Source organism: Ursus americanus, chromosome 8, assembly GCF_024610735.1.
Source record: "Ursus americanus isolate L20-20 chromosome 8, mUrsAme1.1.p, whole genome shotgun sequence".
Classification (NCBI taxonomy): Eukaryota; Metazoa; Chordata; class Mammalia; order Carnivora; family Ursidae; genus Ursus; species Ursus americanus.
Genome location: NC_142134.1, coordinates 29203099 through 29221035, shown reverse-complemented (window position 1 = coordinate 29221035; position 17937 = coordinate 29203099). Strand labels below are relative to the sequence as shown.

Sequence of the window (17937 nt, the reverse complement as noted above, 5' to 3'; positions counted from 1 at the left end):
TCAGGGCCAGGCTTTATAATCTATTTAAGAATGCTCCACATACCTTGAATATGTCACTACAGCAGTTTTGCCAGCTACTGATGACAGCCCAACTTGCCTGCTGAAAGAATGACGCACCCTGACCTCTCCTAGTTCAGGGTTTTAAGATACAACCATAAATGACAGGGAGCTTGAAAACCCATTTAGATTCCTTTCTCTCTTCTGGCCGAACCACACCAAACCATTCCAAACACGTTAAACTTCCTCCTGTTTTTATATACTAGCAAAGAGACTCCATAACCTTTCATCATCCTTTGCTGAACACTTACAGCAGGCAGAACTCTGGTGGCAATTCCATCCCTCACTGCAGAACCCTGACATTTCAGAGGTTGAAGCCCACTTCCTTCCTGACTGCTGAAACCCGGCTAAGCAGTACGGAGCGCTCTGCCACGACCCCCAACTGGGTGGACTGGCTTTCACTGGCCTGGTGGCCCCAGTGCACTCGCGGGGCGTTGTCCGGGGCTGCAAAGATGTCCAGAGCTTGGCGGACCCGCGGCCACAGCGGGAGGAGGAGGGTGGGCGCGCGCCGCTCTCGCGAGAGTTCGCGGGGAGCAGGCCACGGGGGGCTAGGAGGACGGAGGAGGAGGAATGAGAAGAGGAGGAGAAGAGGGAGGCGCGGCGAGCAGCTCCGCAGCCTTGGCGGCTGTTCTCGGGGGAGCAGGCGTGTGGCCCTTTCCCCGCCTTCTTTTCCTTCCCCTCCCAGTGAGTGATTCAAGGCGTGCGCTTCACACTTCCGCCCCCTCTGCCTGCCATTGGAACTAGCAGAGCCAAACAAGTTGTGGCCGTCGAGCAGCCGGCGCTCCCCTTCCTCCTCCTCTCCTCCTCTCCTTTTCTCTTTCCCTCTTTTTCCTTGGCCGCCGCCGGAGTCGCCGCCGCCGCCCCAAGGCCTAGAGACCGCCGAACCCCCCAGCCCACGCTGTGGCCGACATGAGCTTCTTGTTGTGAGTAGCCAGGCCCCGCGCGTGCCGGCTTTGTTCGGGAGACCAGGGCCGCGGGCCCCAGCTCGCTTTGCCCCTCGCTGCCCCGGCCGGGCATTTCCATCGAGCAGGTCTCTGGGAACCTGCCCAGTGCGCTGGCGCTGCCTAACGGCTGTCGCCTCCCCAACTCGCTTCGAGCTCGGTTGGAGCCCTCCAGCCCCCAGGGAGGCTCTTTCTTTCCGGACCCCAAGTCCCGACACACCCCGGTGCCTGGATCGGCATTTCTCCATCACCCCGATCTTTCTCTTCCTTTTCTCTTGGGTTTGTGGGTTTGGACGCCCAGCATAGATACCACCCACTCCCCCTTATGGCCCATACGCGTCGCGTGCTCGGTAGCCCTGTCTCAGTTTCGCTTGTCTATTGCATTTTTCTGGGTCCCAAGCATAGAAGATCGGGCGTTGTATTTTCCCCAGTCACCCCAGCACCCTTTTAACTTCCCTCTTAGGTTTTAGGAGTGGAAAGTTGGGGTGTTATATCCACAGGATGTAATGAGGCTGCTTTCGAGTCGGGATCCCATGGTGACAGCCCAGGGTCTTGGGGTCTGGAGCAGCTCCTTGCTTCCCAGAGGTGCCCTTTCTCCCAGTGGGCTCCCCTGAGAAGTACGGGCTTTATCTTTTTAGACAACCACCGGGTAGTCTGAGTAGTGTGCCCCGGGGTGGATTAGGTCCGCTGGGGAGTTGTTTTGCAAATCATTTGTAAATGCCAACTTAACTTCACATTTAGGACTGGTCATTATTTCATTTACTTACCTTTATTGTAGACGAGTTTGGGGGGATGGGCAGAAAGATGGGATGGCCAAATGGGGGTATGGAGGCAGCAGACAGCCTCAGGTCGTCAGTAAACAGGACATTACACCCATGGAATTCCTCTTTTGAAAGCTTCGTTGTGATTCACCTGTGTTTAATCTGTGGTTAGAAAGCTCATAAAAACTCAGAGATTGAAACTCACACCATATACTCCTTTACTGTTGTGGACACCATATACAATTCCTTTACTGTTGTGGACAGAATAGCATTTTTCTTAACAACAATAACAATAGCAGTTCTGTTCCTATTCTTTTCTTTCCCCACCTGTAATTTTTAGTCATCACATTGGCACTTGGATCCTGAGAATGTAATTAACCCTTAATTTCACGTGCTCAGATGTAGAATATTAATCCTTTCTCGAGCATTCAGGCAAAACAGTGATCACAGGCTAACTGGCAGGCTGAATTGCTAACGTTTCTCATATGCACTGGAGGCCTGGCTTGTGTTACCCTTCCTAACACATGTGAGTTTGTGAAATCTTTTAGGCTCATCCTAGAAGTTGATTCTGGGTTTGTCACATAGGTAGTGCTAGATGAGAGGACTGGGTGACTTCGTGAAAGTCTTTGTTTCCTATTTTAGATTGAATCAAGATATCCAGGTATCTCAGCTTGAAGTTTCTCATCTTGACTGTATTTTACATTGCTGATGTTTGATTTCTTCAAGAATTTAAAAACTGTCTTCAAAGTAACAATGTAGATGATGTCCATGACTGCTGCTGATGGGCTTGTGTCTCTTGGAACTCGTAGCTAAATTGGATGAAGCAGGGAAGAACCATATTTGGCTGAAACTAGGGGATGGAGAAGGTTTTGGTGGTATTTTCTGAATACAAATAGAATAGTATCCTATTTTTACATGGCTCAGTATTTAGGAGTTACAGAAATGCAGTGGATAAGTTCATTTCTCCTGAAGCATACTAGTTATATAAGAAAAATCTTGCCATAACGAATGTATATATATATAGCACATTAGAGGGTTTGTACTATTTAGAGCACAATTTTTCAGTCAGGTCTTGTGTTGCAGTTAATATATTCCCAACATATTTAGACCTTGTGCTTGACAATCCAAAAAAGTAAATCCAACCTTATTGGTTTTGGTTTTTGTCCACCAGTAGTTTTCATATCTAAAGTGAAGACCTCATAGATAGAAATAATTATTATCAGACGTGAAAGAAAAAAGTTTTGGTTATTTTATCTATATGTTATTTGGTATAGCTTCCTGAATATTATTTCTCTACCGGTAGGTAAGCAGAGAGATTAAGAGTTGCAGGTTAGGGAATAAATATAAATATTTTCCTGTAGTTCTTGGAAGCCTACTTGTAAGGCTTCTGTGAGTGGATGGAGCTGAGGAAACAAGGGCAGTGTGAGATAGGTTTATGAAGGTGCTGACTCATAACTCCTGAGGGCGTTAAGACAGAAGGAAAGAATTATTGATTAAAAAAAATCATTTAGGGGCGCCTGGGTGGCACAGCGGTTAAGCGTCTGCCTTCGGCTCAGGGCGTGATCCCGGCGATCTGGGATCGAGCCCCACATCAGGCTCTTCCGCTATGAGCCTGCTTCTTCCTCTCCCACTCCCCCTGCTTGTGTTCCCTCTCTCGCTGGCTGTCTCTATCTCTGTCGAATAAATAAATAAAATCTTAAAAAAAAAAAATCATTTAATGTGCCAGGCATTGATGTAGGCATTGGGTATCATTTATGAACAAAACCAACAAAAATTCCTGTATTAGTTCAGTTTATGTTTTGGTAAGTGACCACAAACACTGAATACCAGTAAATTATATGGCATGGTAGGAGGATGTAGGCGTCATGGAACAAAGTAGAGCAGGGTAAAGAGGTTTTTTTGGGTAGGGAGATGAGGTAGATTAGGTAATCTCCAGAGGGTGCCCAGATAATCAGCAGCAGTGATACCTTTTGTAGCTTTTGTACAAATGCTCAGAATAAATTTCTAGGACATACGTAGATATGACTGGGACAAAGCTTTGGTTGTGCTGCAAATTGGCCTTTGTGTATCTTCAAATTAATAAGCTAAACTCCCAAATGTACATAGGGAAACTTCACAGGAACCTAATTTAGCTTCGTAGACTCGAATCTTTAAACATCCTCAGCACCTGCTGTGGGCTAAGCATTGTGCAAGATGTGGGACTCCAGAGTGGTAGACAGTTTATAAATAGTCGTCTGTAATAGATGCAGTGCAATCATGGGGGCTCTAAAGAACATGGAGCAATTTGTTTTATTTAGGCTGGAGGAGGACTTCATGAAAGAAGTGATGGATAGTTAATGGAATGTACGACAGGGATTCTCCAAAAGGGTGTGGGGAACTGGAAGATTTCAATCAGAGGAAACATCCTAGAGATACGAACTTGCTTGTGAATTGTCCATTTTCAGGTTTGTCCAAGAGGCTGTGGAATTGTGGAGCTAGATGGAATCTATCCATAACATAGCTTGCTCAGCCTCTTAGTAAAATGGCAGAATCACTGACATCAGGTTACTGGTCTAATTATTGGTTTGGGTTGAATCGGAACACAGACCTCTTAGGGTTTTTCCTCTCTTGGCATTCTGTTCATATAACATTCGGGGAAATTTAGGATCAGAGTGAGTCCTCAACATTCACTCAAAGTATATTGAGTGTTCTCTATGTTTCTAGTATTTTGAAATTGCTAGTCTCTTCTGACCAATAGAATTTCTCAGAAATATTTGACTTGGAAAAGACCAAGGTATTATTTCCTAAGGTAGGGCTACTTGGTTGGAACAGAGTTAAAACAAATACTTGTAGTTAACTTTAAAATGGAAGTCTGGAGCAGAGGTGGTTTAGGGATGTGAATGACTATAAACCACATCTGTTTCTGTATAGGAGGAAACAAAGAGGTTGGGAAAAAAAGGAAATATTTATTGAGCATTATGCTAGGTAACTTAAATTTATCTTTTCTAAAAAATAGCAATTTAGGAAAGGAGATGTAGCTGTGTTTATACGTGTCTGTCTCTGTTTCCCTCTCCTACCTCTCTTTCCACCCCCCCCCCCAAATAATCCCGGCATCTTTGTTTTAAGGCAAATGAGTTGACTGACTTGAGTGCTTCAGCATCTTCACCTACAAAGGAAGTTAATAATATTGTTATTAATAATAAATCTTGCTAAGTACTTACCATGTGCTAGGCACTAAGTGTTTTAAATGATTAACTCAGTTCAGTGACTATCAGGAGCCCTATTTTACAGGTGAAGAAACTGGCAAAGAGAGTTTAAGTAATTTGCTCAAAATTATGTAGCCAGTGATATAGCTGGGGTCTGAATCCTAGCAGTCTAGATCCAGGGATCCTGCGTCATACTGTTGTATCTATAATTGATAAAATTGTAATAAAAGATAGTATTCAAATAGGCCTTGGTTTTAAGAGAAGTCTCCTGTTCCCAGGTATTAATATTTCATACTCCTGGACTGTTTGCTAACAGTCACCAAGAATATAATGGTGGAAGAAAAAAATATAAACTTTTAAATTTAAATAATAGTTTAGAATTATCTTTGACTTCCATTTTTAATGTAAAAATAATACACATGTTGGAGAAATCACAATATAGTGCTAAGAAAAGGAAGAAAATAATAGTCACTCATAATCATTACACCTTCTGAAATAACTGTTATTTGTATTTTGTGATACAGTTTCCTATTCTTTTCTGCCATGTTTCTACCATATATAGACCAGGTTTTCCATTTGGGAATTTTTTACGTTAGTAGACATCATTCTGCAGCATCGTTTTGAATGGCTTTTGACCAAGTGTTAACAGTTTTGTTGTCTGACAACCTGATTTAATATGTTATGCTTTTTGGCGGGGGGTAGAGGGAGTAGAGTAAGTATGGTCTTCTTTTTAGAACTACAGTTTGGGAATTGTAGATACTTGGATGGCTTTAATTTACTTTTCGTCTCTAATATAGGATTGCTTTTGCTTTACACTACTAGATGCAAAATAATTACTATGTGATTACTTTTACCGTTATTGACTTTTTTCCCCTCTATATAGTGGCAGAGTTTTTGTACCTTTGGATTTTCTAATATACAAAAGCACGTGTAGTACATCTTTTCAGCTGTATATTCGATTAGGAGATATTAGGGTAGAATAGCTAGAATAGGGTTACTTGAAAAATATGAAAAAATGGTACCTTTTAGGAATGTTGAATTAAGTCCTACAGAGAACTTTTTTTTAAACTCTCCTTTTCTTTCCACATTGCCATTTTTAAAAATTGAAATACAGTTGATGTATAGCATTGTATTAGTTTCAACTGTACAAAACTGCATTTTGTTTTGTATCAATTATCTAACTTAAAGCCATCTTTTATAGAGTGTTTAGTTAAAAATGTAGCTGTGAAACCTGTTCATTTGCGGAAAGTAGTTTTTAAATTTTATTTTGAAAGATTTTCAAATTTTTAGGAAAGTTGCAAAGAATGGCATGAAGAATTCCTACGTAGTTTTTATCCAGAGACCCCATTTAGTGTCATCTGTTGCTCCCATAATGTTATCCTCAGCAGAAGGATCTAGTCATGAATCACACTCAGTTTTGTTCTGCAACCTTCTTCAAATTGAAATGTTTCCTTAGTTTTTCCTTGCCTTTCAGGACCTTGATATTTTTGAGGATTATAGCCCAGTCATTTTGTAGAATATCCCTCAGTTTGAGTTTGTCATGTTTTCTTGTGGTTAGACCTGGTTATGCATTTTGGGCAAAAATATCACAGAAGTGTTATGTGTTTATCTTACAGCTTCTTACCAGGTGCATATAATGTATGTTTGTCCATTATTGGAAGTGATCCTTTGATTAAAGTGTCTACAAAGATTTTCCAGTGTGAAGTAACTGTATTTTTATTCCTCTTAGTAATTAGTAGTTTTTGAGACTGTGAGACTGTCTCATTCCTCATTTTGTTTTCACCCACTAGTTTTAGTGTTCATTGATGTTTCTCATCCAAATTATTATTTTGATGGTTGTCCATGTTCTGATTTTGTCATTGCTTTTACATTTATTATTATTTTTTTAAAAGATTTTTATTTATTTATTTGACAGAGACAGCCAGCGAGAGAGGGAACACAAGCAGGGGGAGTGGGAGAGGAAGAAGCAGGCTCATAGCGGAGGAGCCTGATGTGGGGCTCGATCCCATAACGCTGGGATCACGCCCTGAGCCGAAGGCAGACGCCCAACTACTGTGCTACCCAGGCGCCCCTACATTTATTATTTGACATTTTTACTGAGAACTTACTCTTCCTATTTATTTATTTATTTATTTATTTATTTATTTATTTATCAGTGTGGGTACTTAGATACCTATTTTATTTAATGAGTTATAATCTATTAACTATACTTAATTATTTTGGTGCTCATAATGTCTCAGTTTTGGCTAGTGGGAGTCCTATTCAAGCTGGCTTCTATGTCTCTTTGCTGGACTCTGTCTTTTTCTGGGCACCTCCTAGCTTTGTGAAAGGCACAACCAGATGTTCCAGGTTTATCCTACACTTTCTCTGCCCTATCCCTGGAAATGGTCATTTCTCTAAGGGTGTTGGTTCTGTTCATTGAAAAATAGTATTTAGAAAACAGAATGTAGGTGATAGGTATGCTCATTACTACGGATAGATTTCTGCTCCCAGTGCTGGAAAACAACATATCCACACACATTTACATACATAGACTTTTTTTTCTATATGTATATATTGAATGAGTTCACGCTAATACCTGCAGTTCTGAGCCAAGTAGGACAGGGTTCATCCTAGCCTTCTCCCTTTATATATTTTTCACTTTGTTAGTGAGAAACCAGGCTCCCATAGTCCTCAACATATGTATTTACTCAGACCACTGTATATAGCCATTGTCCTAACCCTTCCTGGCCACCCTTCTTGTTGTGGCTTGGGCCTCCGCGTGTCATCCATATCTCTTGAGCATGTATGGGCCCCTGCTTCAGCCTTATTACGGTTGAAAGCAGTCTGACACTCCAGTGTGTATGGTATGAGTGTGCCATTGGTCTAATTTTTTCCCTGTGAATCCTGTGTTTAGGATCAATACCTCAGAAATGTTGGGAGAATTAGAGATACTGAATGTAAAGGGTCTAGCTCAATAAATTCTAGTTAAGCACAGCATAGTTCATTATCGATAACTCAGCAGTGTCATGATTGCTAGTAGCTGTTATTATTTTTTATTGACATATTCATCGTTTCTGATTACTTAAATCATAGCCAATTTCTGTAGGTTTATAATCATATGTATCAGTGCTGCTTTGATTTTCTGCAATTAGAACTTAAAAGCAGGAATTTGAAGGTAAGCAAATATTTGGGTAGTAGTTTACTTCTTAGCCAAGTGGCCTTACTATTTATAAAGGAAAGTTTGAATCCTCTTTCATTGCTACTATTTTTTTTTTTTATCTTTCAGCCTAAATCCTTTTATTCTCAAATTGAAATTTGATGGGAATAGTTCAGTAGTTGTAGTATTGGGTATTAGAGAAATATTTTTTGTGTGTTTCTTTGTAGAAGTAAATAATGGTATAACAAATACTTTCTTGGGATGCCCAGGTGGCTCAGTCGGTTAAGTGGCTGCCTTTGGCTCAGGTCATGATCCCAGGAAGAATCCCCAGGAAGAATGGAGTCCCGCATCCTGGTTCTTGCTCAGCAGGGAGCCTACTTCTCCCTTTGCCTGCCCTTCCCCCTTCTTGTGCGCGCATTCTCTCTCTCTCAAACAAATAAATAAAATCTTAAAAAAAAACCCAAATACTTCCTTAATATTCAGTGTAAATATAGAATAAGTAAGTAGAAGCAGTAGTGGTGAAAGTCTTTTAGGGCAACTTTTCTGGTATCTTGGTGCCTAGATCATGTTCCAGATGGAGGAGCAGCAGCATGGCCTTTTTGCTCTGTAGAGCATCTGTTTGCTTGTTAGTGCTCTGTAGCATTAGATTTAACTACTGAAATAATTCTTTGTTTAAAAATTCCCCATGGTTATAGTTTTTACTCACATATGCCTGGTTCCATTCTCCCTGACTCTTCCCCACATCCTGCCAAATATTCAGCTGACCCTCTTATTTTCAGCTCTTACAAATTTCACTTTTGAATTGTGAACAACAAACCAGTTTGACAAAGCTGAATTTACTCAACTGGAGCACATCATTGTTTTGAGGACTGATGCTTTTGTCACTAGTCTATTGTTAAGGACTCCCATAGGGATCTTATCAGTCAGCCTGTTTAACTCTTTAATCAATCCTTTGTTAAACTTGTCAGGTTTTTTGTTTGTTTTAAATTAAATTCTACCTCCAACATGGGGTTCTAGCTCTACTGACTGAGCCAGCCAGGTATCCCAACCTAGCAGTTTTCAATTTGGGAAATGACAAGTTATCAAGAACCAAAATTAAAGTTTTGTGTTGTTGTTGTTGTTGTTGTTTTCCAAACTACAGGTATAGCCAAACTATTACAAAAAGTATAATTCTAAGTTCATAGATATTTGGGAAACAAAATGTCCCTCAATTATGTATTGATCTTAGCTTTTGCTTAAGTGGGAACATAATTTGGGTCTTGGGACTGTATTGTTTAGTGATAACTATAGGTTCTAGAGATAACTTTATTATTATTATTTTTTAATGCCATTCAACATTTAGAAAAAAGTATTACTGTCATTTTATAACACCATTGGGAAGAAAGGCTGCTGTTGGCTCTCTGGAGACAGAAGGTCACCCCCAGGACTGAGGAGATCAATATCCCTACATAATTATAGCTCTTGATAAGTCTACTTTAGATCCTTCAAGTGTGAAGCTTTGGCATCACCTAGGAGCATGTTAGAAATGCAAGATTTCAGTCCTGAAACCTTAAATTAGAATGAATTATAAGATTCCTAGGTGAAAAGCACATTCAAGTTTGAGAAGCTTTAGATAATAGCAAATGGATGATGCCTGTATATTGAGTTAAATGATTCAAAATAAGGTAAAGAAGAAAAATCCTTGAGATTCAGTATAACACTACTTCTGTTCTTGAAACATTCTGTGAGGCCCTGACAGATTCAGTGCTTGACCAAACTTTAGTCAGGCTCTTGAACCTTCTCCTAGGCTCAACTGTGCACTTCCTTATAAAATTTACTTTTAGCAGGAACCCTGCTTGTTCACTTTAACCAGAAGCCCCCTCCCCCAATTTCAGTATCTGATTTAGTTTGGTCATCCTCCACTGTCCCTTAGGTGATGTTTGATCACCCTGGCCTATCTTCAGCAAGAATCCGGTTAGATCAGTTTAGCCAGAACTGTCCTAACCCTGATGTTTTCTCCTAGTAATTTTCTGTGCACTCATCCCCATACCCTGCTCCCATCACCCTCGCCTATCTTCAGCAAGAATCCCGTTAGGTCAGTTTAGCCAGAACCTTCCTAACCCTGATGTTTTCTCCTAGTAATTTTCTGCCCACTCATCCCCATACCCTGCTCCCATCACCCTTGCCTGTCTTCAGCAAGAATCCCGTTAGATCAGTTTAGCCAGAACCCTCCTAACCCTGATGTTTTCTCCTAGTAATTTTCTGTCTACTCATCCCCATACCCCGATCCCACTTGCTGTAATTCCTGCTTGCACGTGCTGTATTTAGATTTGAACCCAATCTCCACCTATGCCCCACCCCCCAGTGTAAAATCCCATTGCACTGTTTCCTATATCTGTCTCATTGTTCCTGAATAAAGTCTGCCTTACTATCTTGGACACTTGTCAGTGAGTTTTTTTTTTTTTCTTTCACTGCTCTCAAGGAGGTTGGGTCTCTTGGTTGTCTTTGCACATCTGTGATTATTTAAATTATTAATTAAGGTTTTTCTCACCTCCTGGACTGTAAGTTTCGTAGGGTTTCTTCACTGTTTTATATCCCAGGATGTTTGGACCATTTTCTTCCTGCAGTTCGCTTGGGTTTTTCAGGAAGAGACTAGAGTATGCTGGCAGTGGTTGGCAAAAATCCCAAGGCATAGAGAGCCTCCGTGATAAGGTGTTTGCTTACCACTGCAGCCTCATTTGTGCGGTCCTTCCATGTCCTCCCCCACAAAGCCCATCCACTTTATTTGCATTTCTTTGTTCATTTTCTTTTTTATTTTTGGAGGGGGAGGGGCAGAGGGAGAAGGGATGAGAGAATCCTAAGCAGGCTTCCTGCCCAGCTCCTGGAGCCCTGCACAGCACAGGACTTCATAACCCTGAGATCATGACCTGAGCGGAAATCAAGAGTCACATGCTTAATGGACTGGGCCACCCAGGTGGCTCGATTTGCATTTCTCTCAACGTGTATTTCTCCCCAGTCCCCCTGCCTTTGTAAATGCTGTTCCTGTTTTTCTGGCTGGACTGCCCTTCTTCTTCCCACCCTCATTTCTTCAGTTAAAGAGCCAAGTCTTTTTCCCCTGCCCTGTGCCCCCTTTTCAATTTGTTGGATACCATTTCAGATTCCTTCATATTCCTTATTATAGCCCTCATCAAAAAGATACTGTACAGTCAGTTTTCAGGCCTTTCTGCTTCATCAGAATGTGTGATCTTGCAATTTCAAAAGCCGTTTTTAAATCTCTACCACCTAGCACAGTGCCTAGTATATATTGCATACTCAGTAACACAAAATTTTTTTAAATCAGTGACATTTTCAAGTATTTTCATGGTGGTAGGTGGAGCTTTGAGTGATTGCTTTTATTCCGCTCTAATTTTGACCTTCAGGAGACTTCTTGGGAAATATAAACAGGTGGCTACCATGCACAGAAAGGTTTGGAACATCTGTTTATTGGATCTTTATCTCACAATTTTTAAAAATATTTTAAAGATAATAGACTTTATTGCCCAGCAGTTACAAGTATTCAAACATGTATTTTTCTACATAACTTATTGTGAGGTGATCAGTGTTAAATAAAATACTAATTTTCATCATCTGTTTCAATTCATGTCTTCTTGACCAATTCTTCATTTTTCCATCCAATTGCATGCCTTTGAGGCAATGAAGAATTTTAACCATGGTAGTTATGGATTTGAATATTCATTTGCAGCTACCTGTATGCTCATTACATGTAGTTGTGCTCCTAGTGGTTTTATCACAGTCATCCTTTGGGGGTTTCTGGAAAACATCAGGACGACCTTCAGTCATCTTCATCTCATAGGCTTTGTTGCACCTCAGAGAACCCAGAGACAGATGCTACCACCCGGCCCATTTGGCCGATGGTGCCTCATGTACCCTCCTTCATCAGTGTCTACTCAGAAAAGAAAATCATCTCACAATTTTGTAGAGACCTTCTTGTTTTATCTGTGTTTCAGGATTGATATATGCCAGGCACATTTCCTACCAGCCACTGTAAATTGTGTTCTAGTAGCAATGAGTGAGAGTACCCATTTCGTTGCATCCCTACCACCATTGCACTTAAGAATAATAATCAAGAAAACTTCTTGGCTTCTTGGGCTTTTCATATTAATACTGAGTAAATAAGTTTTTTTTTAATTTTTAATTAAAAAAAATTTTTTTTAAGTAGGCTCCATACCCAGTGTGGAGCTCAGTGTGGGTCTTGAACTCATGACCCTGAGATCAAGACCTGGGCTGAGATCAAGAGTCAGATGCTTAACCGTCTGAGCCACCCAGGCGCCCCCAAAGTATACAAGTTAATGGTAAAGATTCTACCAAAGAATTTGTCTTCCACTTTCTTTCTTTCTTTCTTTCTTTCTTTCTTTCTTTCTTTCTTTCTTTCTTTCTTTCTTTCTTTCTTTCTTATTTTATTTATTTGACAAAGAGAGACACAGCAAGAGAGGGAACACAAGCAGGGGGAGTGGTAGAGGGAGAAGCAGGCTTCCCACTGAGCAGAGAGCCCAACGTGGGGCTCGATCCCAGTACCCTGGGATCATGACCCAAGCTGAAGTCAGACACTTAACTGACTGAGCCACCCAGGTGCCCCATCCCCTTTATTTGTAACAAAATAGTTAGGGTACTTGCTTCCATTACCATCAATCTTTTTACTTTTTTATTTTGAAAGGGTAAAATAATATATTTTATGTAATAATTTATAATGGAGCTCTTTGAAATAATTGAAATGTAAAAATTAACAGTCATATAAAAATAATAGAATATAATTAAACATTTTTTGTTGATAAATGTGTTTAACGGTCACAACATTAATTTTAAAATATTAATAACTTATTAGGAAAATATTAATTTTCTCCAAGATCTGTGCAAATAATAGTCTGTAAAGGGGAATTTTACAAAATGAAATATTTAACTTTAATTGGATTTCTTTGTTATCTTTCTGATATTTTAATGCAGATAATAAACTGATAATGCAAATAATGAGTATGTTTGGGAGGCAGATGGCATACTTGGAGCTGTAAAAATGCCTTATAGATTCTGAAGATTAGATTTAAAGCTGCTTTTCACCTATTACTTTTAACATGTTTATTGCTTTTCTCATGGAGTCTGATAGAGAGCTCTTACAGGGTTTTTCTGTCCATATTATTTCAAGGTAGAGTTTTTTCCCCCCAAATATGAGTAAATAGTAGTGTCCAATTGCTGTTGAATCTGAAGCATATGCTTTTATGAAGTGCTTATAGTTTTGAGCATTTATAGGTTGACTGTTTTAAGCATGAGGAAGTTATTTGGTATCACAACTCAGAACACTATCATTTTATCAATAAATACTTTGCATATTTGTATATATGAGAAACCCTGCTAACCTTAATGAATTTGTTCCTTTCTCTTATGGCAGTTCTGATACTTACATTTCACTTAGTTCAAAGAAGAAACTGGGGATGATGAGAGAAGATTTTTGCAATTAGTTTTATGTATTTTTTTTCTTTTTCTCCTCTTTGGTGGTTTTCACTGATTTGTGTTATCCTTTCACGGTTTTAAATGGCTGTAGTTGAAGCCCATTGCAGGTCCTGGGAGCATTGCTGAATCCCACATAATCAAAAATGTCATTTTTACAGTATTAGGATTAAAGGGGCTTTTTTGTTTGTTTTTAAATTGTACCATTCCTGGAGGTTTATATAGCCCTTTCTCTGCCTTGTGTTCTCAAGTTTGACTGCATCTGATTATTTTCATAGGGGCTTTCCTAACATCACATTGGTAACAAAAGCTGTTCTTGTTAGCTTTCATTTAGAGGAGTGATTGTCCTGTGCTTGGGTGCCGTAAGCTCATGCTTAAATCATTAGTGACGGAAAGATGCAAACCCTTGTTTCCCAGTGGAAAGGGAGAATGAAACAATCTTGAAAAAAAGAAATATTTTATCTGAATTCCTCTATAGAAGAATTCAGTTATGCTTATGACCTGCATTTGTCCTCTAAAACAGTATGCTAGAGGGGCGCCTTTGTGGTTCAGTTGGTCAAGCATCTGCCTTCTGCTCAGGTCATGCTCCCAGAGTCCCGGGATCTAGCCCCTGCATCTGGCTCTCTGCTCAGCAGGGAGTCTGCTTCTCCTTCTCCCTCTTGCTGCTGCTCTGCCTACCTGTGCGCTCTCCCTCTGTCAAATAAATACATAACATCTTCAAAACAAAACAGTATGCTAAATAAAGCCTGTGTAGGCCCCTGTAAGTCAGGCTCACAGAAGTAGGACTTAAAATTTTGGTGGTGGTAATATAGAATTTAAGTTGGGTAAAATCAGTTGTACTTTTGTGCCTCTTTTTCTTATTTATGAAAAGAATAGTTTTATATTTAATAATATGTAGTCTTCGTGGTATTTGAGATTTATGGTGACTTGTGGAATTGGTAAGAATGAGATCAAATCTGTAGATAATTTACAGTTTTAGAGTTGGAAAAGATTCTAATTCAACCTTTTATTTTTAGATGAGCCAGTTGAGACTGGGATCTTGTGATTTTCCATGGCCACATTTCGTCTATTTTATAAACAAATTCTAATGAGACAAATCTTGATTACAGTAAGAATTCCAAGTGTCTTGTTGTTTTAGTTGTATTTTTTGGCATTATATGATTTTTTCCTCTTCTTACAGTTGCTTATTAAAAATGTACAGTATGTTGGGCGCCTGGGTAGCTCAGTCAGTTAAGTGTCTGCCTTCGGTTCAGGTCATGATCCCGGGGTCCTTAGATCGAGCCCTGCATCCAGCTCCTTGCTTCGCAGGGAGCCTGCTTCTCCCTCTCCCTCTGCCTGCCGCTCCCCCTGCTTGTGCTCACTATCTCTCTCTCTGTCAAATAAATAAATAAAATATTTTAAAAAAATGTACAATATGTAGACATAACTCAAGCTTATGTCTATGAATGGGTCTTTGCTGTAAAGGATAAAGAGATGGTATTAATATATTTAACTGGTATCAGTTATTGAGTGCTGACTATGCACAGGGTGGTTCTTTACGTTTCTGTACATATCATTTAGTTTTCAGAACCATCCTACATGGTAGGCAATATGACTTTTCTTTTTTGTAATTAGAATGATTAAGTAGCTTACCTAAAGTCACATACCTAGTAGAAGCCAAATAAGGGGTTCCAGGATACCCAACTCCAAAAATCAAGTTTTCTACTATTCCACATGAAATAGATAATGCCCTGAGTTCAATAATAACAGTAAGAAATCTTTGTGCCAGGTATTTCATTAGTGTTTTGCTATCTGGTTTCTAATCCTTGAAACAACTTAAGCATAATGCTTTCTCCATTTTGTAGATGAGGTAGATGAGGTAAATAAGGCTCTGGAGAGGCTGAGTAAGTCTAAGTGTCTCACTAAGTAGTGGAGGCACAGTGTTATTCCAGGGCCATAGGATTCCAGTTAACAGTCAGTGTTCTCCCACTACTCTGTGCTACCGTGCTGCTTTTACAAATCTCAACTTGATATGTATTTAATTAATTGCTTCTGGTTTTCTCAAAGGCCATTGGTTTATCAGATTGATTGAATCTGGCAGTTTCTAAGGTGAATGAATGTTTTTGAAACAGTTTGGTAGTAGAGCTAAGCAATAGTAGCCACCAGCTAATAAACCATTAGGATGAGAAGTCTCTCTCTCTCTCTATGTATATAGGTGATTTTGGCTTACTCATCTATGGTGTACTGTAAATATGAAGAGTCATAAATATATTGCATAGTATGCTTTGATTTTAAAGATGAAGCAGTTCATTAACAGTTCTGTAAATAATCATTTTATTGCCATGTTTTCATAAGCTTTCACACTGTTTTTCAAATTAAGCTTTCATACTTTAAAAAATTTATTTTTATTATACATGTCCATGATTTATTTAGAGTTAAATAGTTCTATAAGACTTGTCATAAAAACAACCCCTTTTTTCTCTGCTTCATGATGCACCCATTTGAACTTTTTTTTTTTTTTTAAAGATTTTATTTATTTATTTGACAGAGATAGAGACAGCCAGCGAGAGAGGGAACACAAGCAAGGGGAGTGGGAGAGGAAGAAGCAGGCTCATAGCGGAGGAGCCTGATGTGGGGCTCGATCCCAGAACTCCGGGATCACGCCCTGAGCCGAAGGCAGACGCTTAACCGCTGTGCCACCCAGGCGCCCCCCATTTGAACTTTTTTATATGATTGTTTTAATTTCATATCTCTAATTTATATTATTACTTTTTTTTTCCATTTCTAGGCATTAAATATTAGATTCTTTTTCTTTTTTCATTGAAGTATAGTTGACATGTATAGTATTAGTTTCAGGTATACAACAGACTGAACATTTGTATACATTGCAAGATGATCACCACTGTAAGTCTAGTTAACGTGTCATCAAAGTGTGATGCAGTATTATTGACTATATTTCTTATGCTGTATATTACATCCCTATGACTTGTTTATTTTATAACTGGAACTTTATATTTCTTGATCCATTTGTATTCCCTCCCGACGCCCCTCCTCTCTGGCAACCACCAGTCAATCTGTTCTATGTAACTATGTGTCTGGGTTTTGTTTTGTTTTGTTTTTTAGATTCCACACTTAAGTGAAATCATGTGGTATTTGTCTTTCTCAGACTTATTTCACTTAGCATAAAACCCTGTAGGTCCATCCATATTGTGGCAGATGGTAAGATTTCGTTCTTTTTTATGGCTGAGTAGTATTTGTGTGTGCATGCGTGTGTGTGTGAGACATATTCTTTATCCATTCATCTATTGATGGATGCTTATGCTGTTTCCATATCTTGGATATTGTATATAATGCTGCAGTAAAAATAAGGGTGCATATATCTTGTTGATTTAGTAGTGCTTTCCCCACCTTGGATAGATACCCAGTAAGTAGTGGAATTGCCGGCTCATGTAATACTTCTTTTTTAAATTTTTTGAGGAACCTTCATACTTTTCCCTAGTGGCTGTAGCAGTTTACATTCTTACCAACAGTGGGTGAGGGTTCCCCTTCTTCCACATCTTCAACAATACTTGTGATTTCTTATCTTTTTGATAATAGCCATTCAGACAGATGTAAGGTGATCTCTCACTGTGCTTTTGATTTGCAATTCACCTGTTCATGTGCTTGTTGGCCATCTATATGTTTTTTTTGGAAAAATGTCTATCCAGGTGCTCTACCCATTTTTTAATCTGATTGGCTGTTTTTTTTTTTATTGAGTTGTATGAGTTCTTTATATATTTTGAATATTAACACCTTATTGGATGTATCACTTGCCAATATCTCCTTCCATTCAGTAGGTTGCCTTTAAGTGTTATTGATGGTTTCCTTTGTAGTGCAGAAGCTTTTTAGTTTGATGTAATCCCTTTATTTTTGCTTTTGTTTCCCTTTCCTTTGAAGTCAGATCCGAAAAAGGTATCTTTAAGACCCATGTCAAGGAGCTAACCAGCTGTTTTCTTCTAGAAATTTTACAGTTTCGGTCTTACATTCAAGTCTTTATTTTATTTTATTTTTTATTTTTTTGAAAGATTTTTATTTATTTGAGAGAGAATGAGAAAGAGAGCACGAGAAGGGGGAGGGTCAGAGGGAGGAGCAGACTCCCTGCTGAGCGGGGAGCCCAACTCAGGAGTCGATCCTGGGAGTCCAGAATCATGACCTGAGCTGAGGGCAGGCGCTTTAATCAACTGGCCCCACATTTAACTCTTTAATCCATGTCGAGTTAATTTTTGTGTATGATGTAAGGTAGTGGTCCATTTCATTATTTTGCATGTAGCTGTGCAGTTCTACCAGCACCATTTATTAGGTTGTCCTTGGGCACCTGGGTGGCTCAGTCAGGTAAGCGTCTGACTTTTGGTTTCGGC

General features: G+C 39.5%; 1 protein-coding gene across 2 annotated transcripts in view; it reads left to right on the top strand.

Annotated features, from left to right (window-relative positions):
* Positions 1-607: 607 nt before the first annotated feature.
* The window catches only part of MOB1B (MOB kinase activator 1B), a 62223-nt gene continuing 44893 nt past the window's right edge, over positions 608-17937 (top strand). The window contains exon 1 of one of the 2 annotated variants that reach the window (XM_087864097.1): positions 608-741. Coding sequence is in view for 1 of the 2 variants with exons in the window: in XM_045789253.2 (XP_045645209.1) it covers positions 967-980 (14 nt within the window). In the remaining variant the exon portion in view is untranslated. Of the gene's footprint in view, positions 981-17937 lie in introns of both variants that reach the window. The other variant, XM_045789253.2, reaches the window with a different exon arrangement.